This window comes from Halictus rubicundus, chromosome 1 (assembly GCF_050948215.1).
Source record: "Halictus rubicundus isolate RS-2024b chromosome 1, iyHalRubi1_principal, whole genome shotgun sequence".
Lineage (NCBI taxonomy): Eukaryota > Metazoa > Arthropoda > Insecta > Hymenoptera > Halictidae > Halictus > Halictus rubicundus.
Genome location: NC_135149.1, coordinates 1056564 through 1081908, shown reverse-complemented (window position 1 = coordinate 1081908; position 25345 = coordinate 1056564). Strand labels below are relative to the sequence as shown.

At 38.8% G+C, this 25345-nt stretch overlaps 1 protein-coding gene across 3 annotated transcripts in view; it reads left to right on the top strand.

Moving 5' to 3' along the window:
• For (cGMP-dependent protein kinase for) overlaps nt 1-25345 on the top strand; it is a 77442-nt gene that overhangs the window by 23020 nt on the left and 29077 nt on the right. The window contains exons 1-2 of one of the 3 annotated variants that reach the window (XM_076805060.1): nt 8209-8566; nt 11738-11904. In XM_076805060.1, the coding sequence (XP_076661175.1) occupies nt 8289-8566; nt 11738-11904 (445 nt within the window). In that variant the 5' untranslated portion in view covers nt 8209-8288. Of the gene's footprint in view, nt 1-8208; nt 8567-11737; nt 11905-15807; nt 16956-25345 lie in introns of those variants that run through there. The other 2 variants (XM_076805005.1, XM_076805032.1) reach the window with 2 other exon arrangements.

Genomic DNA, 25345 nt, shown 5'->3' with positions numbered 1-25345 from the left:
TCGTCGTTCCGGAATAAATCGATTCTTCGCGGTGGTTAATACACGTTTCCCAGCAAACAGTTCGAGAATGTGCAGCTTCTTGTTACGTCGACTGCGGATGCCACGCCGCACCGGGCCGCCGCAGCCACCGCCCGGATGCAAATGCTATGCAGCTTCAATCGAAATACGGTTTGTGTACCCTATAATATGTCAATTGTTCGAAATATTCCCGTTCCACCGATGCAAAGAAAGATTGCGTCCTCAATGTTTCTGCAGCACGGAGTTCTTCTTCATTGTTCTCGATTCGCTGCGATTCAGATGCTTTCTTTGACTTTTCGTCCGAACGAATTTCGACGGTATCGTATGCTGTCGCTGCAGGTTTTATGAATTTATAGCAAATGCGAGCGCGGGATGTATTTGGTACGAGTGGGTACGGTTGATCAGCTCGGAAACTAGTGAACTCTCACACACAGACTATGGGCACTTCTGAAATGACATTATTTGAAATATTATTTCAAGCAACATGTTATTTTATTTTATAATTGCCTCCATACCTGTGATCACTTTCGAAACATTATTTGAGATATCGCATCGTTTCACATAATCGTAAAAATTGTTCATCGAAATCATAACTCGTGACCTGACCATCAGGTTTGAGTCTTGTTTATACAGACATCTATATTATTTTGAGGATTATTTCTTCTGTCAAATTTGAAAAAAAAGATAACGAAATAATACATTATTTGAAATGAATCAACATTATTTTTATTCTCGAATAACAGTACTGAAAATAATAATGCGAAATAAATTATTTCAATCAGGTTTTTCCTATTTTCATTTCAAATCAAATTTGTCCGGGCTGCTCGCGAAGAAGGGTTTATGAAAAGTAAAATAGTTGCCTTATAAAAATGATAATATTGTTGTTTAATGTTGTTGGTAATAGATGCTTGAATAAGGAAATTTATTCCGACATTTTTCATATACATATCGTCTGAGTGAATGCATTTTTATAGTTCCAATAATTATCAAATGTCGGTCATTTGACCGTGGTAAAGGGTAAAGTAGTCAAATGTGCCCTGAAATCCAATAGATGATTCTTCGCATCATTCGATAGAACCGCCAAAGAAAACCCTCTGTGGCAAATTTCAAGTCGGTAGCCCTACCACAAGAGTAGTCATAGGATGAGCACGGTTTAATGGATCACGTTGTCTGTTCACGATATGTACTCTGTTTCCACTTACTGTAAGCAGCAACGACGACTAGTATTGGATCTTTGTGCAAATATTAGTTTTTATAGACCAATTTGCAGATTTTATCAGGCGTGACTTACCATAAAAAACCCATTAAATTCTTTTTAAGTCATTTACAATACTGATAAATGCATAAAATCTGCAATCTAACGATGACTGCGTGCATGTTTATCAGATAAACTATCACAGCTGTCTTTCTTGAAATCCAGGCATCTTATGCAAACATTTTTTGCATGTTGTCGACCTATTTTTTAACCAAGAACAAAACTAACTCGAAGAGTTTGTTCTCTCGCGGTGAGAATAAAACAATTTGATCCGATAATACTTGTGTATTATTTAATGCATTTATATTAATACTGACATCGAAAACCTCGATAACAACCGAAACAGCAATGCCACGATAAATCGTTTCTTTGGCTCATCGAATGATCCGATTCAACCTTGGGGTTCAATTAAGTCTTTTTTCGTCGTGACACGTCGAGGGAGAGCAAATTAAAAAGATAAAGAGTAAGAACCACGTGACAAACGCTTCGACGTACTTTTAATATTCGTTTATTCGGTGACGAACTGCTGAAACCGACAGTTTCTGGTTGGCCGTCTTCGATAATGAAATATGCTAGTATTATGAAATTTTTTATCATGTTTTCGATTGATTTTATCGGGCAATAATTTAGATTGACAGGGAAAATATGTTTCGTTCTGGCAATCGCGATGACACTTGAATTGTCAGTAATGATAATTTAATTGTATGCGATGATAAAATCGGAGGATTTATTTGAGAATTCATCATACCTGTGTTACTAAAAGCGATTCACACGTCGAATTACTGAGAGATCACCAAGTATGACCATTGACCACTATGATGAAACAAAAAACAATAATGAATTACTGTGATATAAAATTTTTTATTTCTAACGATTCTTTTGGGAAACTTTTCACAAACAAATTTTTCCTATACTTCCGATTGAAAGAAATCTCTCTCTTATCAGAATTATTTGATATTTTTATTTTTTATTTTTATTTTCGCACGTCACTCGACACTGTGCAGTGCACATGTGTACAGAGTGCACGTACAAATCTGTTACCATCATGTGTCAGATGGGCATCAGGATGACGATAAACGGCAAGGCACGTTTGCACATGCAACATCGCATTTCGCATGTAATTTGCAGCGTTCATTGAGCAAGTGTCCGCCATTAACGAAGGCGTCTTGCAAAACAACGCCGGTTTTTAGCTAAATTCGACCGTGCTTATTGTCGGGATTACGCAATAGAAATACAGAGGGTACAACACGGTGAACGTGGCTTAAATAATTCAAATGAGGCCTACCATAATCGGCTCGTCGAAGGATCGTGTCTACGTGTAAGTTAAGCACGATTGTCCTCTGCCGTGTTGTGGATACACCTTCAAAAGTAAGGCAAGGTCTTGTTAGGGAACCGCGTGGGAACTGTGTACACGTCTAAAGGAAAACTGCAAAGTGGAAGAAAGTTTATGAACAATGCAAAATGTACGAAACTATGTAACAGTGGCTCTTAAAAGTATCTGAAAACGGAATTCTCGATTTTTTAAGAATCGTTGATACTTTAATACGTTTAGTGCCATGCGAATGATGGAATTATCTCTTCAGAATTGAAACTTAATTTTTATGTTACTAGATCAAATGTATCGATAATAATAATAGCAATAATAAACGGTCAAAACCATTTCGATTACTCGTGCTACGCTTTTTTAGAAATGGTGCTACATTTTTTATCCTCAAGTCTAAAATTAAGCGAAATTATAATACATGCGGTGCATTCTAATTAACCTGTTAATCTTATCTTGAATAAGGTTTTCAAACCGTGTTCGCTGACGTAATGTACCGTATTTTTTCGTATGCAAACGTAGCTCAATTTGAAAAACTGTTTTAGTATACTTTACTTTTGTTATCGCATTCTTCGTACGTAAACATTCGTACAGACACAGATGAAAAACTTAAAAATCGTGATCTCTACATTTTTCCTCGCAATTACGACCAGTAGCAATTAAAAAAAATTATTTATGCATTACTTAGTAAATTAATCCTTCTAACATCTTCAAAAAATTCAAGCCGTTTGGTTGAATTTTTCAAAAATTATTTGTTTTTAAAGAGTGTACAAATACTTTGTACACCGACTGTACATAACGTTAACGCAGGTATCTACTTATAACTAATTCATTTCATGTAAACCAATGTGGTCGCTAATGACCCCGATTTTAATGCGACCTTTATGCATATGAAATAAATAGAAATAGAAAATTAAACTAAAATAAAACTTTTGCATTAGAAACTATTTTGACTCCAGAAGTGGGATTCAAAAAATTACCTTTGCCTCCGCTTTTCTAACAATAAAATATACGCGTTTTTCTGGAAACTCTTTTTTCCGAGTTGGCGGGCAAGATAACTTAAAACTATTGATTACATTTAAAACTAATTATCAAAAACTAGCGGGGGAAAAATCGAATTTTTTTTTCAAAACGTTCCTATTTCGTTAATTTATAACTTTTTTGTTGAAGGTTCATCGACGAACTGCATTTATAAGGAATAAGAACGTTGTTTAGTTTATCGTTTCAGATCAATGCAAAAGGAGCTAGACTATACTCTCATAACTTTATTATACCATCTTTTTTTGCACTAAAAAAATATTTTTATACTGTTTAATTAGCTAATAAAATATCCCCGCAGTTTCGAAAGTCTATATCAAATACTTTTTCTATACAACATAATACAAAGTAATTTTAATAATTTACTTGAGGATGTTGATCCGAGCGATATTACCGGCTCGAGAAAGAATTGCAGATCCGTAACAATTTTACAAAAAAAAAAAAAAAAAAAAAAAAAAAAAAAAAAAAAAAAAAAAAAAAAAAATCGATGGAACAGTTGGGTAAATGGGATGGATGGCCCCATGGGACACGCTGGTCACGCACTCTGAGGGCTTGCTTGCGTACAGGTAGCCGAGAGCATCGCGAACGATTGAGGGAGGGGGGAGCTCCCGGTGAAAGGGGGCCATTTTTCGAAAGACGTCGCAGCCAGCTCGTCGACGGACCGTGTGCGCGCTTGTTCTCTGGCTTCGAGGAAGCCCGTGTCGCGATTATATCTCAAAAATAGACTGTGCGCGAACCGGCCGGTTGTCAGTCGTTACCGCCCTACGCGACCAACAGCCTTCGTTGGTCCCCGTGGTCCTTTCAGATCAGTTTCACGGTGAACCTTTGAGGTGGCGGCCGTGCCGCGAACACCGCGAGCCGAGTGAATCGCGTGCCACTTCCTTCGACAGTGTCTCTTTCCTTTTTCGTCTCTCTTCTCTTTTTTGGTTTGTTTTCTTTCGTGGAGAACGTCCTGGGAAAATACCGCTTGGATTGTTCAGTTGGTGTGATTTCGGTTTACTCTGTACCACTTTGGTCCCGTGAGTTCATGGGATTACTCGGACGAATTTTCATCGGATTACTGAACAAAAGTATTTTCATTTAGCTGTACTTTTTTCAATTGTACGAGGTGTGCGATTGTTGGTGTCGTGACGGTTACTGATGCAGGGGATTTATAGATTTATTTGAATATTAAATTAGGAGATTCTGCATTCTGTACGAGAATAATTTTCTTTTCTCAACTCATTTGTTTAAATATTAAGAAAATTATCCAATTTTTAAATGCGGTCGAACACTTTTTGCCAGGGCGTAGCATTTTGACTAAACAGTTTTACAGTTAGATGAGATATTGTATATTTTGTGAAAGAGTTATCTAAGAAATTAATTTTAACGCGTCAGTCTGATAATACGTAAACCTGTGTTAGCGTACAATTAGCGGTACGATTTTTTCTGTCCTATGATTTAACGGCGATCGATTGGCGTCAGCTTAGAAGCCATCGAGTTCTTTCGAACAAATTCACGATCTCGTAATCAGTTTGATAGAGGCTGCCCGAAGCGTCGGTACTTCGTCTCATGTCCGCGTTCAATTCATTAAATCATCCTTTCAATAATGAAACGTCAGCTTTGCATCAACTGGTCGAATACGGGCCGTTAACGATACATACGTACAAATTTTTGGAGTAATTGAAATCGCGCGTGTCAATAATTATCTTATGTGACTACTTTCGACAAGTGTGAATTTGTCGAGGTTCATTGAAATTTTCGAAGATCTAAACAAATCGATATGCGACGTGTTGTGCACGATGTGAAAAGTGAATAATTTGTCGAAATACTAAAAAAGGTCACGTTGATCGTGTGCGGTCTGTGATTAATCGAATCGATATGCGGTTAATTGTTAACAATCTGTGGACTCAGATAAGATTCTATCAGAATTGTCGAGAATGTATGTACATTCAGTTCCAAAGAGACACGTGCAACTTTTGGAAAATTCAACACTTGACAAGTTTCCGTTCGGATTAGTTGGATAACGGAAATATTTTCAGAGAAGCAAACAATCGGTGCAAACAGTTAAATTTTATTAGAAACGAAGTTGCTTAGAAATGGTACCAAACATTTAAACGAGTTTAATGCGAGTTGTTATATAATACAGTAAACTTAGGTAAAAATCGAGTCAACGAATTATTATTTACCGAATCTCCTGCTGACGTAAATTGTTGGCGCAAAAATAGTGACTGAATTTTTGCGCTCTCTGTGTTACAAACCATCTTTCTAATAGATCTTATTGCTTATGGTATTGCTCGTTATTGTATAGCATTTAAATCTTGCTTAATCTGCCTTAAAATCATTTTTCCAACGTTTATAAAGTTAAGTTTGGGCCGAGTTGTAGAATTTAAAAAATAGTATTAAAAATTGGCCATTCTTTTTGCACTAATTATAGTAATAGATTTGTCTAATCAACTTCAGCAACTTTGTGAAATAAAGTTTGAAAACATTCTGACTATAAATAGGAGCATATACACTGCGTAAAATTAAAGCATCAGTAAATTATGATTGAAAAATTGTCGCTCTTTCGGCAAGGCATGGAAATCGTCGCTGAAAATATTCAAAGATCGAGACAATACATAACTCGACAAAGACCCGTCCCAATTTCCACAGTCTGCCAATCACAACTGTCAATCATTGTTATTCCACGGTCATTTTCGAAAGTATTACGCACCAGTACACCCCTCGCTTTGGTCTAGGACGCTCAAGAACACTGAGCGTCTGAAATCTCCATTATGTAATCGGAATACGTTAATTCAAAGCCGGACAAATGACTGCAAAAAAACAACAATTCCATCGGATACTTCGATTATTCTCGGCAGGCAGCGGTAATACTAGATTTTTTTCCGTCTCTTCTGGAAAAAATAGAACCTTGAGGATCTCCAATTGTACATTTTATCAGAATTTGAATTTTGATTTCTAATTTCCTTGAATTGCTCAAAATTAGTCGAAAGACACGAGTTCAGTTCTTGTCGATTGTTAATAATGATACAAAAATAAATATTGCTGATATCACCACTTTTCTTCTAAAATAATCAAGACGGACGAGTGGTTATTTATAGTTCTCAAATTTTACAATGTTTATTCGAATCACTTATTTAACGCATATTTGCATGTGCAAATATACTTCGGTTCTCCTCTTTATATATTTCATGTGAAAGTTTAAGAAATAACATCGTGTTATACTAAATGGTTATCAAACGACAATAAGCAATACCAGTGATGTACTGGTATCCAGAACTTCGATTGTCAGATAGAGCAGTACATATCACTGTGATCATACGAATTCTAAAATAGTTTATTATCTTTCTCGACTCCGGATGTATCGGTCCTGAGATTTCAAATACATAGATCGAGTTATTTTTGGTGGATCGTACGACTTTAAAGACATGAGACAATCTATGAATTCGATTAGCTTATCGATTGTTCGGCTCTTAAAGAAAATGCCTGTTGAGGAGATAAAAATTTGAAGTAGTTGTTTGCTAGATCGATATGTGTGGAAAGTGTCGTAGGAAAGTAAATATGATTAATAAATCTTCAAAATAGAATATCAGATAGAGTACTGATTTAGGGTATACCTGTACTGTTGGCGCAGAAACCACGAAAATTGAATTTGTAGTTTCTACGTATAAAAGTAATATTTTTTAAATCATCGTTAGTCGTATTCACTCTAAAAATCAGCCATGGCATCTCCAACCTCTTCGATCATTAGCAGAAAAAACATTTTTCCGATTTGAAATAGTGCCAGCATTAGTTGGTAGCGACAAATTCGTTTCCAGATTGCGCAGTGACGTTCACGTTAGTTTAAATGCTGACGTAAATATTATATAAATATTCCTTTTTAGCTTTCAATAAATCTATGAATTATTTTGAAAAGTTTAACGTTTTAAATATTTAAGACTTGTATCGATTAATCGGTGACAATTACATTTTCTCCAAAGAATACACAGGATGTTCGAAAAATGTTGTACTTCCTTGAAAGGGTTGATTCCTGAGGTTATTCGAAGTAACTATTTCCTTTGGGAAAATGTTCTCCCCGGTTGTGTTAAGAAGTTATTAAAGAAAAACAGCGTGGCTACAGCAGGCGGATTCCAGTGCGGCGGCGCGGCAGGTCGCGTCGATCGTGGCGTTGGCATTGGCCGAGCCAGAATCAGCCCGCTGTAGCCGCGCCCTAATTGGTTCGTGTTTTTCGTTAATAACTTCTTAACAAAACTGCGAAGAACATTTTCGCAAAGGAAAAAGTTACGTCGAATGACCTCAGAAATCAACCCTTTCGAGAAGTACAACATTTTCGGACACCCTGTACATCGACTACAACAAAATAGAAGTTTATTTTGGTTTAAAGGAAATTATGACATACATATTTAGTAGTCCCTGTTCAGAATCTACGTCACGAGTCTGACTCGATATTGTAGGGCAAGGGATCTTCATCGAAATAGTAAATGAAAACTTAGTAATAGCCACACCGTCGCGAACCAATCAAAATTGCTGGAAGGTTGGGAAGAAATTGGTGTGCTCAAAAAATAAAATTGGTATTCTCTGAGAAAGAAGTGACACGTGCATGGCACGTGGATCGGTGGAAATTGTCGCGAGAAGTAGATCCTGATCCGAGTGCTGACAGGAGATCGAGAGACCATGGATTCGATGCGAGATCTGAAGAGACTTTTGTACGAGAGGACGGAGGCATTGCGTCGCCGTGACGAAGTGATAGAGATACTCGAGAAAGCGATTGAAGAACGGGACATTACCATCCGCTACCTTCAAAATGAGATTGACAAATTCCGACAAATTGTGGACTTCAGCTTGGTTCCCGGTGTCATTGGACGTGGCCCGAGGTCGAAGAGACAAGCCATTTCCGCGGAACCGCTCACCAAAGACGCCAAAGTAGTCGTCAAATTTCAAAAGCCGCAAAGGTAGTATCGAGTCGAGCACTATCTACATATACCCCAAACAACCTGTCGAATAAAGTAATGTAATCCGACCAGTAATTTGTACGTACTTCAAGCAAACAGAACCGTGTTTGTTTAAAATAGTTGGATACATCAGCGTGAAGATGAGTTTTTGGCCAACGCTAGGTTTACAATTACCATTAAAATTATACAAGTAACAAAAATGTGTCTATACCCAAAGAAATAAATTTGTTGTATAACTCCTCGTTGATGCATCTTTACAATCTTGATACATTATTATCTCCGTAACTGTCGCAAAGGTCTCTACCGCAACTGTCAAAATTTTATCCCCACCACTGGGTGGATCCCACGTTGGAACCCGTCAAGCGGTAAACACGCTTTTCCACGATTTTCTGTTTTTTTTTTATGAGTTATTCAACTGAAAATGATAACTTATAAAATGTTCAGAAACTGATTTTGAGTTCACTCATACAGATCGATGACTTTGCGTTCACCTAAGCTATTATTAAAAGTGAAATTTGATCGATGTTTACGCAATCTAGAATCATGATTTCGCTAATACAAATTACGTTACCGTGAAAGTACGTGACAAGGTATTACATCGAGACTATTTTCAATGCAGAACGCGGAGCTTCGTTAAACTCGGCATGTTATTTCTTAATCGCGTTCTATCTTATTACAACAATTTCAGAAAATTTTAAATTATAATGATGCGTTTAAATATCTAATATCTTGTTAATTGTTTCTATGTTCCTTAACTTTTCTAAGAGTAAACTGTTTAATTTTTCGTATTTTTTGATAACAAAAAGATGATAAAATTTTATCTTGAAAAATACAGAGTACCGAACTTACGTACATTAATTGCAAGTTACAAGAGCCACAAATAGATTTATTTCTTTTTTTGATAATTTTAATGAGTTGAAAATAGTACATATAATGGTATTTCTAAATTCTTTAAGTGTTCTTACTATTTTTCATTTGGTCTACTCATTTTTGTCACAAATGCGTAAAATCTGCAATGTTATTATGATGCTTCTGGAAAATGCATATTCCATTATCGCGTTGAAAGTTTTATTAAGTTCCATTCACTGTTCAAAGACTCCAAAGGTGAATATACACTGTCATTTGTTTAAATAATTCTTCGTCGACAGAAATTACACGTTAATTTTACCATATAAGGTATTAAACAAATTATTCTTGATAGCGCATTAAGGATCGTTCGAACATACTCAGTTTGATATTAATAGGCTTAATCGACATTTATCACCATAATTGCATATACATACTCGTTCAAGGCACAGTGTACGCTAATGCAGAATATATGACAGGTGTACCGCGGTAAACATAGTTCGGCGCTTTTGATCTTTCATTCTGCGAATAAACGCAAGCATTTGCTTCGGAGCATCGACTGCAGCCAACGTTAAGCGTTCGTGGATTGTTAATGCTAAAGTTACTATACTTTAAAGCTCCTCAGAACTCTGCTTATGAGCATGCTATTATTGTTATCTTAGCAACATTGCCGCGTAACAAAAAGAAATTTTGTCGTTGGATCTTTTCAAGCGTAACTCGGCTTTCAGAGATTTGATAAGAATAAATAATATTCGAATTGCGTATATTGCGCGTTCTAACGTTATTGTATCATGCGTATTTTATACTTAAATGTCTAAAACGTAATAAATTTTTTTATTTTTATCGAAGCAAATTTTAAATGCATGAAGCAAGTACTTCGTTAATTTCAATTTTCGTAAATTGATATAATATGTGAAATACAGGCTTCGCATTTAATATGAAATATTTTCTCATTTAAAATGAAATACTTTACCTGGATAACTTATTGGGTTACAATAATAATAATAATAATAATAATAATAATAATAATAATAATGGTAATAACAATGATATATTAATTTTGAAAAAGAATATCTAATAATAAGCAAATGTAAAAGAGTATCGAATTTAATGAATTAATATTCACCCTGAAGTTGCATTTTGGTTGTCTAAATGCATGTAAACAAGTCAGAGGATCGGTAAAGCACTTTCTTGGGGATAGTACAAATAATTATCTACTTTGGAAATGTATAAAAGAAAATTTTGCATAACTATAGAATAATGTGGCTGCTATGGATGTTCGTGTTTCTGTAAAGTAATAATTGAGAATTTTCCTAAACGAGTTTACAATTGTAAATTAAGGATACTTCCGAACTAACCTAAACGTTGGCTTCATATTACGCTCTTATATCGCTTATCGGTAGAGTCGTAGGACACTGATTCATTGTCCGCTATACAATCACGCTTAATACAAACAGTTAAATCAGTCTTTATTAAAGATAATCGACAGCATAATACACTGTGGTGTTGTGTACAAATTTTGACGAATTTTTCTTCAAAGAAAGCTCCAATTGAAACAAAAAAGATTTCATAGTTATCGCGCGTGTTGCTATTGCTATTGCTTTATACGATCATCATAGATGTCTCTGGAAACGATATCGCTAAATTTTCAAATAACATTTCATACATTGAATCCCGGAAAGAGGCGATAATATCAACTTAAAACTAAACTCTTGTATATTGGGGATTTTTTATTAGGTTAAATATAGAGCCACAATTTTATCATTTATATTTCATTAAACTCTCATACTTTAGGACAAATGTAGAGAATATCATTTTGATCATAGTAACATTTCTATTGTACTAAAGTTTCTAGGAAATTGAACGGAAAACTTACCGTGACTTTTTTTAACGTCGTATATTGTACACTATATAAACATATAAATAACTGAATGATAAACATGACAATATTTGAGTGAAAAGAAGCCTGCGTTCGTTGCGTGGCGTTAATAACAATTTGTTTGATAGATATTTGATATTCCTTATATTCAAATATAGACATACAAATATACACAAACAAATTAATACTTCTACTTTGTGTAACATACTTCAGAGCTATGCTTTTTATTTCAATGTTACGAGTTTCTGAGACGTTCAACGTGTACATTGATATTTGTACACGTCTGTACGCGAGAAGCTATTTTCCAAAGTAGATATCTCATTTCTCAGGTAACTAAATGATTCTCTTTGTTATGTACATTATCTTTACATTATTATGTGTGAACAAACGCAAAGACATAACCGAACTAATGTTCTAAAGAAAACAATTTTGTTTGTACGTTGCAGGTCCCGTGACTTGATCAAAGCTGCCATCTTGGACAATGACTTCATGAAGAATTTGGAGCTGACGCAGATCAGGGAAATTGTTGACTGCATGTATTCTGTTACGTTTTCAGCTGGTTCGACTATTATACGGGAAGGAGATGTCGGGTCCATCGTTTATGTTATGGAGGGTAAGTTTTTAATACCGTCCTTTGCTTCTAATTTTTATTTTTTTTCGTAGAAACAAAAAATTTGGTAGAATCTAAAACATAAAATGGGGGAATTTTCATCCGAGAAAATAGTTTTACAATTCAAACCAATTTAGAAACATGTGTCGGACATACACGATTGTTTATACAATCTAGTGCAAGGGGTTAAGGGATGAGTCTCGCGCGGTCGAGTGTCCAACCATAATCGCGAGCAAAGTGTCGTTGAAACGTGCGGCAGGGGGAGATTAATTTCTATCTATGCGGATCACGCGAAACCGAGGACTGGATTTCGCGCGAATTTTTCGAAGGGGCGTAACAACGGCTTATGGCCGCACGGAACAATGGTTGAACTTCGTGCACGGACGGTGAGCAAGTTACAATTAGGTGCGGCGACCGAGATTAAAACCCATTGCAATTCTGCCACTCAAAGTTCCTTTGGTCGAGACGATTTTCCGCCCATGCTCTCAATGTGTCCATTAAAGTCTGACTAACTGCACCATTTATAACTGGAACGCATAGAAAAGTGTGCGGTCACGTACAGTTTCATCTATACAACTAGCCAACAGCTCAAGTGCTTTAAAAATGATCGAGGTAACTGTTCCGAATCCATAAATTCCGAAATGTCAAACTTTCGTCCGAGTAGATTAGCCTAACCAAATTTGTATAACTAATGAGATGTGTGCTACGAAAGGGACCATTTCTTTTTGCGCCCGTTTTTAATGACATAATTATAGGTTATAACTGAAAAGCGATGCTTGAGGTTATGACTAGTGGTGTGCGAGAACCCGAAATATCGGATCGGGTCGGGAACACGGAATTTTTTCGGTTTCGGGACGGGTACCCGAAAATTCCGAGATTCTCGAAAGTGTCGGGATTCCCAAAAGAGTCGGGGTTCCCGAAAAAGTCGGGATCCTCGTACTTATCGGGAATCCGACCCGACCCGACCCTACCCGACCTCTTCCCGACACACCCCTAGTTATGACGATAAATTTCTTTATAAAGTGATGCCGAGTTATTTATTTTTTTGTATGATGAGAGTGTTTCTAAAGAAATGGGGGTTTCTAAAATATATTTATTTAGAAGAGAATATAGAAACAGAAATTATTTTTTTATTTTTGCCCTCGTGGCTGACAAGTTTTGCACTGTGCAAGCGCTATTGTATCGTTGCGAAATTTCACGAATTCGTGTTTCATTTCCCGGAATTCCCTTTTACTTCCGGCGTCGCGGCGCGGCGAGTTTAAAAAACGCAGCGTTCGCGCAATGGCCGAACGATACTATTATACAATTAAATCTGTACGTAATGGATCATGTGCGTCGTAATAACACGAAATTTAACGTGCAACGGGCACGGTTAAACCAGCTGTGAAAACACATCACGTTCGCGTCATCGTGTCGCGTAATGATTGCGCAAATCGTTGCGAATGCGAATGTCCTGACCAGGAAGCGGACGTATGTTTTGTCGCGAAAAGATTCAAAAATTAGGAAAGCGAAGTGTAATCAATAGACAGCGGATTTTTATGCATTTATGATAAAAATTAGCATGTGCAATTTAAAACAGTAAAAACATTAGAAGAATTTCAAAATGCTGTTATTGTTTCAATCATGGAAGAGGAATAATAATTGTATTTACATAGTTTACTAGATAGACATGATAGTAGGAAAATTAGGAACAAGAAATTATTATTATATAATCATAATATTTTTTATACATTCATTTCGAAAAGTGCGAAGGGGGACAGTGGTCGCTACGATGGGGGGACGGTTTTGCCTCGATTGAGGAAATGTGCCCAGCACTGGTTTATATCAACAAACGTTCCCGTCAACAAAAACACAAGAACAGCTGAATGAAAAACTTGCGTCTTTCTCCGTAAACTCAATGATACCGCTTAGTCAGTTAGACTCGGCTTGTTAGAACGATCGAAGACGATCCTTCTTACATATTTCCTGACTATGACGACGTGTACTCAACGCGTTGTACCGAATAAGTAATAAGTAATAAGCAATTAAATGATAATTAATAAGTAGCAATTAAATTCTTTTTTGTCTTTTATTTAAACTTCCAAATAACAAATGTTTTATTTTAATAATCATTTAAATGAACATTTACTTAAACGATGCCCAACTCTGATATCAATATATTGGATTACGCGTAAAAATCCCGTCTTCTCGCCGTATCTATTGTTTAACAGTCGAGGGATGAGACCTTTTCGAACGACAATGTTTCGCAAATCTATTGTCTTTTCATGGAAGGAGGCGAGATACTAGCCCTTCTCGCGTGATACGAATGAGTCGACTTCTGTACATTTCAGTTCTGTGTAAAAGTGGAAATAGTCAAAAATCCAAGATAGGCCCATTTCACCGTTCAATTCTTGTCGAAAAATTCGATCAAGAATTTCTGGATCAAGTTGTCAAAGGCGAACCGCAGAAACTCGAGAGACATTGTCTCGCTGTGTCGCTATTCGTGAAACAACGAATAACGAATAAACGAATGGAAGAATGGTCAACTCTGTCGGAAACTTTTCGCCAGCAGTGTGCACACTTTCCGTACGTGGGAGTGGTTCCACCGGTTACAGGAAGATCGGTTTGAGAGCCGCTGTCCTTTCTCTCGCTAACAGCAGACATAGTGGGGGATCGACAGTCAGCGGGGAAGGGAGTTTCTCGTGCACGGTCTTTGCGGGCGTACTTTTCACCAGTCGTGAACGCTGTCAGTGAGCGTCAGTCTCGAAGGAGTGGTCCTGGGTAGTGTCCTCGTTTGCGCGACGCCAGGATCCCCAGGCATTGTCCTTTGTGAGGGGATCAGTGTCCCTTCGAACCTAGCGTCCTCGACTCGAAAACCGTGCGTACATATACACAATATTGGATCTCGACGACGATCGATCCTCGTGAAACGGAAGCGCCGCGCCGGGATCGAACGCCGAGTGAAAACGGAACTGGCCCTCATTGTTCCGCAACTGGATTTCATTGCGCAACCGATCGAACCATCGATCCAGTATTCCAACCTTTGTTGACCACTCTGGCTGGCTGAACAGCTCTCGAACAAGTTAGCTCTCTTGTAAGTTCGTTATGATCGCGCTCGGCCGATTTCCCACTCGAAAGCACAGCTTCAAGATCTAGGAAATTCGGAGGATCTATAAGAGTGCAAAATGTGTCGACAATGCGAGAGTCTTGGTATTTGAACGGTGTTGGTCGCAAGAAATGCAGGGATGCATCGATAGAATCATAGAAGAACTCGTTTCGAACGAAACTTTCCTTTGTAATAATGGCAACCACGAAGTCCCGTTTGGTCTGAGGATCGTGATTTACGCCGCGGATGATCTAAAAATAAGGACACCATCGTTCATTGTTCTCACAGGAGTCTGGAATCGATTCGTTGGTTCAAAAACAATGATTGTTTCTTCTTATGTGACGAGGACACAGGATACGTTGAAAGCGGTTATCACTGAAATTGTTGATTTGGAGAAGATCTTCTAACGCGCAATCCCCAGATCTTGAGGATCGACCGAATCACGATTTAGAGCGAAGAGAATTGAAAAATTGGTACTATTCCATTATTTATTATTCTCGCAGAAATTGACTTAAAAAAAAACAAGTTTGTTTTATCTTGTATTAAGGATACAGACGATCCATCGATAGGATCATTGAAATTCCTGTTCGAATGGAGAGACGGATTAGAATCGAACGATTCATACTGCCGTGGATCTGAAAATGAGTCCCCCGTTATTTGTTGTGTTCGCAGAAGTCTGAAATTGACTCCGCCAGTTCAAAAACAATCGAAACGATCGAATCGATTTTTTGTACCTTATGAGCAACCTGATAAAGGATCACTGAAATTCCAATTCGAAGTGAGACTGATTTATGATAGATCCGAGGATTGATCACGATTTACACCTCGGTGGAGCTAAAAATAGGTACTCCATCGGTTATTGTTCTCGTAGGGACCTGGCATTGACTCGCCGATTTAAGAACAGCAGAATTTGCACCTTCGTGGACGAAGAAATTGCAAGACACACCGAAGGGATCACTAAAATTCTGTTCAAATTGGAAAACTGATTTTCGTTGATCCAATCACGATTCACTGTCGCGTCGCGTCCCAGTGATTCACACGTGGAACGCGCCTGAGATTTGAACCGAGTGGTTTCGCTCGGCGCAGACGGAAGCGGTCGAGAAGAGCGATCCATCGATCTTCTGGCTGGCTGGATGGATGCCAGATACGCGGCGGGTTCTCGAATTTCACGTTCCCACGGTAAATCTTAGCCGGTCCCGCGGGAGGAACGGGTTACCGAGTCCCGAGTCCGGGGCTTCGCGATATACCGGCGAACGTGACTCGGTGCACCGGTGATAATTAATAAGCGTCTGGTGTAATTTATGTCCGCGCGTGTGAAAAGCGCAAAAACCGGCAGAAAGTGGCCAGCGCCGCGGTGAATCATGCCGAAGGTCGACCCGTTCGATGAAAGTCAGCTATGTATTGTCCCTGAGCAACAATCTCTTTCCTCGGTGGACTGTTAGAGAGACGGCGTGTGTGTGTGTGTGTGTGTTTGGTTTCGAGCGTAACAGTTCTCCGGAAGGGATTTTGATAGATTCAAGAATGAAGGTGAGGAGTTATCCTGGTCGCGCGGTCCTGGAGGACCCGGAACTCTTGTTGGACCCTGATGCAACAAGGGGACGGGCCATGGAGCTTCTTTACGAGGCCAGCTGGCGCGAGTGCGGAGTAAATTGGACCGGTAATGGGAGGAGCAAAGTTACCAGGGAACAGGAAGAGAGGTGCCGGCAACCCTACGCCGAGGTGATCTCTCAATTGGAGGGTGTGCTAGAGGGTGGCCGGGTCAGTTCCTCTATAGTTAGAGAGGACTCTGAGTCGAGGAGGTCGAGCAGTACCGGCACTACCGACAGCGAGTCCGAGGTGAATCAGAGTGGCAATAATCAAGGTGGATTCCTTATACCGAGACCGAGGCTGATCGTACCGGTTCACACCTACGCCAGGAGACGACGCACAGGCGCCCCACCGCCTGTCAGGAGGCGACAAATACGCGAAGGTACATGCCGATAATTTTTCTGTATGCAAGCCGTTCGCGCGAATCGTTGACGTAATCGACCGGAGAAATTGCAGAACCTGAAATCTCCATACAGCTGTCTCTTGTCTGTAGAATAGCGCGATTATTCGTTAAGAAGTTACAGTAAGACAAGTTAGTTCATATAATAGGAGTCCACCTGTTTTACACCACTGACTATAATTTTTCGTTCATTTAATAGGAGGTCGCTTAGCCATAGTTCAATCAACCAGGCACTGCTAAAATTTAGTTCATATAAACGGAGTTCCGCTGTACAGTGAAGCCACAGTAATGTTCGAACACTTTTAAAAGGATAATAACATTTTTAATATTGGATCATACGACTTGGATTTCTTTTTTGCTCGATATCGGGTAGTGCCAGAACGAGAGGGCATGTCATATTTAGACTGCGGATTTTATGTATTTAGTACGAAATGAGTACGTTTAATTTAAAACAGTAAAAACATTAGAAGAATTTCGAAATATCGTTATATTACTTTCAACCCTATGAAACGTATTAATAAAGAAAATCAGTTTCTATTTCACTCCACTTTGTGGTAATTCAGGTAGAAAATTTTCATGGTGCATAAAGATCCGATGTCCAGTTACGATATTATTCTATCCTTCTCCAACGAAAGATATCGCTACTCGGTCGACCCCTTTATGGTCTGCCGGATAACTTTATGGTACCTATAAACTCTCAGTCCATTCGAGAACAATGTCACGCCGAATAGGTACTCATCCCCTCATCCGCAATTCGTCAAAAGCCGTACCGAGCCATCGGCTTACATCGAAAGAAATAGTTGATCGAATCGTCTGGGTTCCAATGCAATCCCTTGGCGTACGGAACATTCTACGGCATTTTTATAGTCGACATAGCCATCGCGTATAATTTACATAGTTCCCATTTTCAGCACATCGATAATTCATGATCGCTCGCTGGTGTCAAAGTAGAACGTCTCGAACGGATTCATTGAATTGCACATTCCAAATGGAATCGACGCGACGCGACGCGGTGAATCGATGCATTCATCGAGCCGTTTCGGCGTTTCCAGCGTTATCACGCGCAGGATATTCCACATTTTACACGAGCCTGGTGATCGATATAAAGACTCGTTCGATATCCACTCCATATTTTCCATTATTCAAAGTGTCGTCGAATGGGCTAAATTACTAACACCGATTCGATGCGAAATATGTTCTCGCTACTGGCGCTCCATTAAGTCGTTTATCTCTGGCTGCAACGGTCCGCTAACCGCGGCCGTTTAATATGCAAAAATACGTATTTACCTAAATAGAATAATCTTGGCTGGAATTGACTCGCGGCTGGCTCGGTCTCAACTTGTTTATTTTTCTCAAGGTTTTCCACCGAGCCGCACCGCGCCGCGCGAAACGCGTCGTATCGCGTGTATAGTTAACGACAAAGATCTTGTCTAGATCCAATATGTTCTCCAGCTGATACAGCTCCGGTACATTTTGTTCACGAAAATGTCCTCCAAGACACAGGAACTAAACGGAAAAGATAAGTTGGTAAAGTGTTTGTTTTCATAAATCGCAAAAACTTCCGTGAGTTCTTTAGGAATGGTAACATTCATTGGCATCGTTCTTCCAGCGTTGTACAATCAATGATTATACAGCGACCGCTTTGTTATTAAACATTTATGATCCGTTTTCCTAATGGATTTTCTTATATGCACTTCCGTTTTGTACTCCCGTCCATTCTTGCCGAAGGAAATTATTAGATTATTATTGCGTTACGGCGAAATGCCACGTAACAGAAACATTAAATTCTTTCATGTGAAATGGCGAACATTACGCATTGCTATGTTACCATGTGAAAGTAGACTTCTTATTGATGTTACGAGTGTAGATGCGAATAAAGAAACTTTTCCTGAATGATAATCGACGGATGTTTAATTCAAGTTTTGTTTTATCTGTAGATGATGAGCCACGGGAACAGGATTCTTCTGTATTCAATCTAGAGTTTTATCAGGTGATATTCTGGATTTGCTTCCGTCAAGAAAAATGATTAGTATGATAATACTTGATAGAATGATAGTACTTAAGGTTTTGCCTTGAGCCACAGCTCGAGGTCCACATATTTCGTATTTCCACGCAGATTCTCGAGGAAGTTGTCTAATCGTGAAATTAGATACAATACATGTAGGCAGTGAACGTCAATTAGATGGTACATATCCACGAGGACTGGTTTGCCAGCAGTCTCGGTGTCCGTATCCGGGTCGAATCTGACGCTCACAAGTCTTTGTGAGTCGACATATCACGCCTTTGTGGTGTGCAGGGAAGGTTCGACCTTGATTCTGTCTTCTTCACAGAGATCGAAACGAACAGTTATCTTTCGTGCTTCGACAAAATTCTGTTCAAGATAGGTGTCCAGATAACCAAAATTTAACTGATTAGAATCGAATTAAAAATGCTACAATTAACAAAGATAGAGTTTAAAAGTGTTAGAATTAAAAATATTACGATTAAAAATGATAGAATTAAAAGTGTTAAAATCAGAAGATTTAAGTAGAAGCTATTATTGACTTCAAGTGTTGCAACATGCAGTAAGATTTTTTGGTGAAACTATCAAATACATGCTGTTCTATATCTCTGAACGAAACGATAGCCATGAGTTTTAACCGGTTTTATTAGCTGGAGCAATGGTAACCAGTTGAGCAATGCGCCAGAAATGTGATAGCCACGGATTATTTGAGCACGATCTACGCAGCAATTGTTCGAAATAGAAACGCGATGAAATCGTACATGAATGGCAATTTTCTACTTTCTGCAGCGCGGAACGCAATTTCTTCGACGCGTCGCGTCGCGTCGCGTCGCGTCGCGTCGCATCGGCTCGATTTCATGGGAAAAGCTGTGTTTGTTGTTCTGTGGCAGTTTAGCATGTTCTTTTTATTCGTACGCGCGAATCTCATCCGTTATTCATCGAGATCTACTCTCCTGGAACTTTCACGCTTTTCGCGCGCGTATCGATGCTTCTTCTACATTCCTTTTTGCCCCATAACACGATCAAAATAGCAAAACTGTCGGCTAGAAACGGGGTCGCATGGAAAATTTAAAATTTTAATTGGCCTATAAACGAGGATTTCACCTTTCTTGATCTATAACCTCCTTTTATTTGCGGAAAAAACATGCATCGCCATAAAAATGGACGTCACATTGGTAAATGTGCGTATTTACAGTTGGCAAAGAGCAACTGATGCTTCTTTGCGACTTTAGACACTGATATAAATAATGATTAGACTGCGGATGTTTATGCAAATTTGCAAGGCTGTACGCAACTGTCCAGAAAACGGACTCGAACAAGATCTTAATTTCTATAGTTGTTATCCGAGACTGCATTAAATTACATTGAACAAAGAATTAAACACTAAGTTAGTAGTATAATAAGGCTACCAATGTTTATGCAAATTTCTAATGCTGTATACAAATATCAAGAAATAGAATTTAAACAAGATTTTACTTTCTACTAAGAGATTCAGTAAATTGAATATTAAATATCACACCGATCCATTTAAGTATTCTATTTACAGTACGAAATTATAACCAATTCTATGTGCTACATAAAATCTCTAAGCTAGCTATGTACATATGCATACGAGACTGTAAATAAAATGTACGTTTTCTAAACAACGGTGAGTGTACTGTACTATCATCAAATTAGAGTACCAGTCGACGCTCTGATCAACTAATTAACATTTCAAAGTAACTCGAACCGTTTCGATTAGAAATCTCACGAGGATCGATTCAAGAAAACTCTGATCCGGTACAAGTCCCCTCGTTTCTCACGTTCTTACGGGAAAACGGATTTTTAATTGGAGAGATCTGGTGCAGTTGCTTCGATCGACGATCCACGATCGAGCAACCATTCGTTTCTGGATGACACCAGTTCTCCGTTTCTTGTCGATCGTCGGACGACATCGTAGAGAAAGTACCGCGATCCTGTTTCAAGGATAATGAAAAACTAATTAAGAGGAATGGAATTGTGCTCGTCGTAACGGCGGTTTCGTACCAGCCACTGGTTTTTCATCTTTCTAAAAGCCGACAGCTCACCGCGCGACGATCTTCGACCGGATTCTTTCTGGTACCTGACGCCTCGTTTCTGCCACTGGGACGACGGCAATCGTGTTCACCTCTTTACACAATGTGCCCCGTTTAATACTTCCGCTAGACTGCGTCTTCTAAACCACAGTATGTAGTATCTCCGTAACTGGTTCCAGTGGTGGGGACAAAATTTGGACAGTTACGGTAGAGACACGAAGACAGATTTACGAAGAAGTGAATTCTCGATGTATGTCAACAACACGGGTTTTGCCAACGTCCTGCATCATTCGGCAGACATACCGGAGCCGTGTTGTGTTTACACTCCTCGACGTCCGAGGCTTCTCGAGTTTCGCGGCCCCTCACGGGGTATACTCCGCGGTAGTGGGGATACTTCCGCGACGTTTATCGTCCAGGCCTTGCGACATATATAGAGAAATCACTGTCTAAAGTAATTACTTCAGTGAAAATGAACAAGGCACAATTTTAGTATTATTTGGGGACTAAGAAAGTGGGATTCGTGAAATCGGGCGAAAACTCGAGCATTCCCATTTTGTATCCAATTTTTTACGCGATCCTACTAGGTATGGGAGAAATAAGAAAGGAGGGCCCAAAAAGAAATGATCTCGTCTTACATCTCCTCGCCGATTACATTTTAAAGTGACGCATTACTTCAAATTTAATTGTACACTAGACTCTCAATGATCGTTTATCGTCGAAGATAGTAAATGATAAGAAAAATATAATAAAACTAAAAATCGTTTAACAACAAGGTGTAAATAAGAATATGAATACACAGTACACTGTACACAAATAAGAAAACACATATAACAACATAAGACATATAAGGTCATAAGTGAATGTAAGTATCCAATTAGATTGACAACAATTCATCTTTTCTTACACAATTACTGTAACGATGAAAACAGACTAGACACTAAACGGTATTTATAAGCGTTTGTAAAACTATCGTTTGACGCAGGAATACTGATGGGAATACCGATGGCGTAAACCAGAGCAAATATTTAGTTGCAAAACAGGAACTCGAGAGACACCGGGAACCAAAGTGTCGGTAATTTTTCCGCGCCGTTAACGACTCGTAAAATCCGTGGGCTCCATTCCATTCACGCGAGTATCAAATTAGTGCGTTCAGTGAAAGTAATGATGATCGATGACCGAGAAACTGCTTGTTTTCGTTGAGCATCAGGCGCCGTGACCAAATTCACTCTTCTGTCCATGATTTTAATTGCTGGATATTCCAGCCGACAGCTGCCCGGCTGCGGCCCGTAGCTCTCGCAATCGTACGAAATCAAATCTTCTGGAATTTAGATGACCGCATGAGCTTGAAATTCCTGTTCATCGGATCGGATGTCTGATTCGCTGTTGACAGATGTTTCCCACCGTCTTTTTTTCCTACTTCGCGCGGACGCGTCGCACAGTAGGGCGCAGTATGCTTTGGACAAAAGTCGAACCTATTGTTGTTCGATTTTGATCTAATAAACTCTATTCGAGAGAGCATGTCTTATTTTAAGACGAAACATACTTGAAAAAACTTTGTAACTCCATCCGGACCACTGTGGGGAGTAACGACATACATAGGTTGGACAGAGTCCGTCGAAAAATTGCACGATTCGAGCGTCAACCGAGAACTTTTACGTCATTGCTCGTGAACCTTGATTAGCGAGTTTGCGAAAGCGGACCGTCCTGTCGGCTTGTATCCACTCTTTTTCTCTCTATCTCTATCTTTATCTCCCTTTGCTATCCCGCGACGCACCGGCTCGCGAATTAGGTCGACACATCCGCGTTTTTAGCAACAACAACGTCATTAACCGCCGATGATGTACCCAGTCTGTTGTCAAGTTAAACGCGGCTAGTTTTTCTATGTCCTACAGCTATAGTTCCTCGGGTTTACATTGGAGTCACCGACATCTGTTTTTACTGCGGTTGTTTCAACCGACAAGAGTTCATCGTATCCACACATTTTACCGATACTTACTTTATTTAGATAAATACTAGACTGCGAATCTTTATGTAAAATAAAAATCATTTGCATTAATAAAAAGAAACAGGAAAGCAAGCCCGTTTTGGCAACTATGTATGCGTTTCGGTGCTGGGAGTACAGCGGATAGTTATTGTGGCGGTCGGTGTACCTTACGGTCTCTTGTTTCGAAAAACAAGCCATAAATTCTTCGATCCGGACCACTGTGCACCGTGTCAGGATCGAGATCGAGATCGTTGCCGGCCGGAGATATAGGAGTCCGCTAGAGCAAACAACCAGGAGTTCAGTTACGCGGCACACGAATGAAACCTTCTCCGCGGGGGTATCGTATGCGAGGCGTAAACTCTTTGTTCTGTTAGGTCGTCATGCTAGAAGCGCTGTCCTGTCGTTGCTTCCATACACGGCGCGGACGTCGCGGATGTCGCGCCGGCACTGCACGTTATCGAAATGAACAGTTACACAAACGACTATCGACCTAACATGTTATATCGCGCATGATCCACTTCACAATTTTAAATTACACTTATAGTGGCTCGTGTAATTGTTCCCACATCCTTTAAGGGCCCGGTCTTCGTTGATTCGCGATAAGGTAGAGAGTGACCACGTTACCGTCAAAAAATGGTTTTACGTGTCTCAAGTTTTTATCCTTATATACGAATATTTTGTCGCTGGTAAAGGGCTCATTCGAAAGAGGAAGGTTCAATCTAGCGCGCGCTGGTCAGGAGCTGCCGAGATTATGCAGATATTTGGTAATATAAGCGTTAGAAGTAGGCCAAAAATTGACGATGTGCATGCCGTGGACTCCAAGCATTTTTATGCCATTGGATGAGTTTTCTGGATGATGTCGAGACCAGCGCGCACTAGAAAATATCTCCAGCTACAAATTCAGCTATATTTTGTCTTGATTCTCTGTGAAATAAAGCCAAAAACTTGAAGCACGTTTCTGGCGTCAGAATTCATAATATCGATAATACAGAGCAAAAAATGTGACAAGTTTAGTCACAGACTTAAAGACCCGTCGGATCAAGACCAAGACGGATCTGAAGTCTGTGTCTGAAGGCTGTGAATGGAAATTATTAATTAAAAAGTCACGTGACTATCCCGGGCCCTTAAGTCAGAGTAACTTCTTTCAAAGTCGACCAGACCACTTAAGGTTTTCTTGAGAAGCTAGAAAGATTAGTTTAATAGATGACGTGTAATGAACATTTTGAAAAAATTGCATTTGGTCCAGATAGTAACAGTCTTCACATATGCTCATATTCGCGTACACTGTCTATATAAAATTGTGATTTTATTTGATATGTATTTACTGTATGGCTGGTACCTACTGTAAAGCTGCTGAACTTTAACGTTTAATTGAATCGATTAAGGAAATAACGAAGGCAGTAGTAATACCAATTTAATAGGTTTAATAGGTATCTATTTAGCATATTAAAATATTAACTTGTTAATGTCAAATTGCCTATTATGAATTCTGTTAAGTATAAGTTGTTCAATGGATAGTTTTTACATTTATTACTTTACTAGACTACAGATTGTATGAGAAGAACAATGTTTACGCGAGAAACCAAATTAGAAAAATTTAAAAATATTCTCACAATCTCTGCAACTTATGAGAGATAATTGAAAGAAGAAATACAATTTTATTCAACTTCTGCTTCCCACAATTGATTTAGAAAATTGGTATTGTGCATAAAAACCGCGCAGTGTATTTATTACGAATAATTTTACATGAGTTACAATTAAGTCATAATATTCAAAGATTCATATAGTTCACTCTATAAATAGATATGCACGCGTGTACCAGGAAGTAATTCACACTTTTTTTTCAATTGAATATGTAGCAATAGAATTAGTTCGAGGGCATCATTAGAATTTCACGAGGAGAAATCGTTGAGCGTAGGTGTCGAGGATGCTTCAAGATCATTCAATCTATTTCAAGTTGATTTGAAATTACAGGTTGACGAGATTTTATCCGATTAGGAGATAATCGTGAAGAGCGATGTACAATAATTCGGCAAACAATGTTCCAATGTTTCACTGAAATATTATTTAGACAAGTTTCCATTCGTTCCTGCAATAATGTTATTGTCTTTTTAAGTAAAATTGTCATCATGGTTCGGAAAAGATTTAAAAATCTCTCGTTGCCATAGATCAACCAGGGTCATGGATCAAACATGGTTGCCACCTCACTTCTATTTGATATTTTTTCGCAACTTATGTAACTGAATGTTTTTCTCTGATATAAACATTTGTTGAGATAAAAAAAAATTCTCAAAGTCAAGCTCCACTTTTCGACGTCGTAGGCGTATGTATG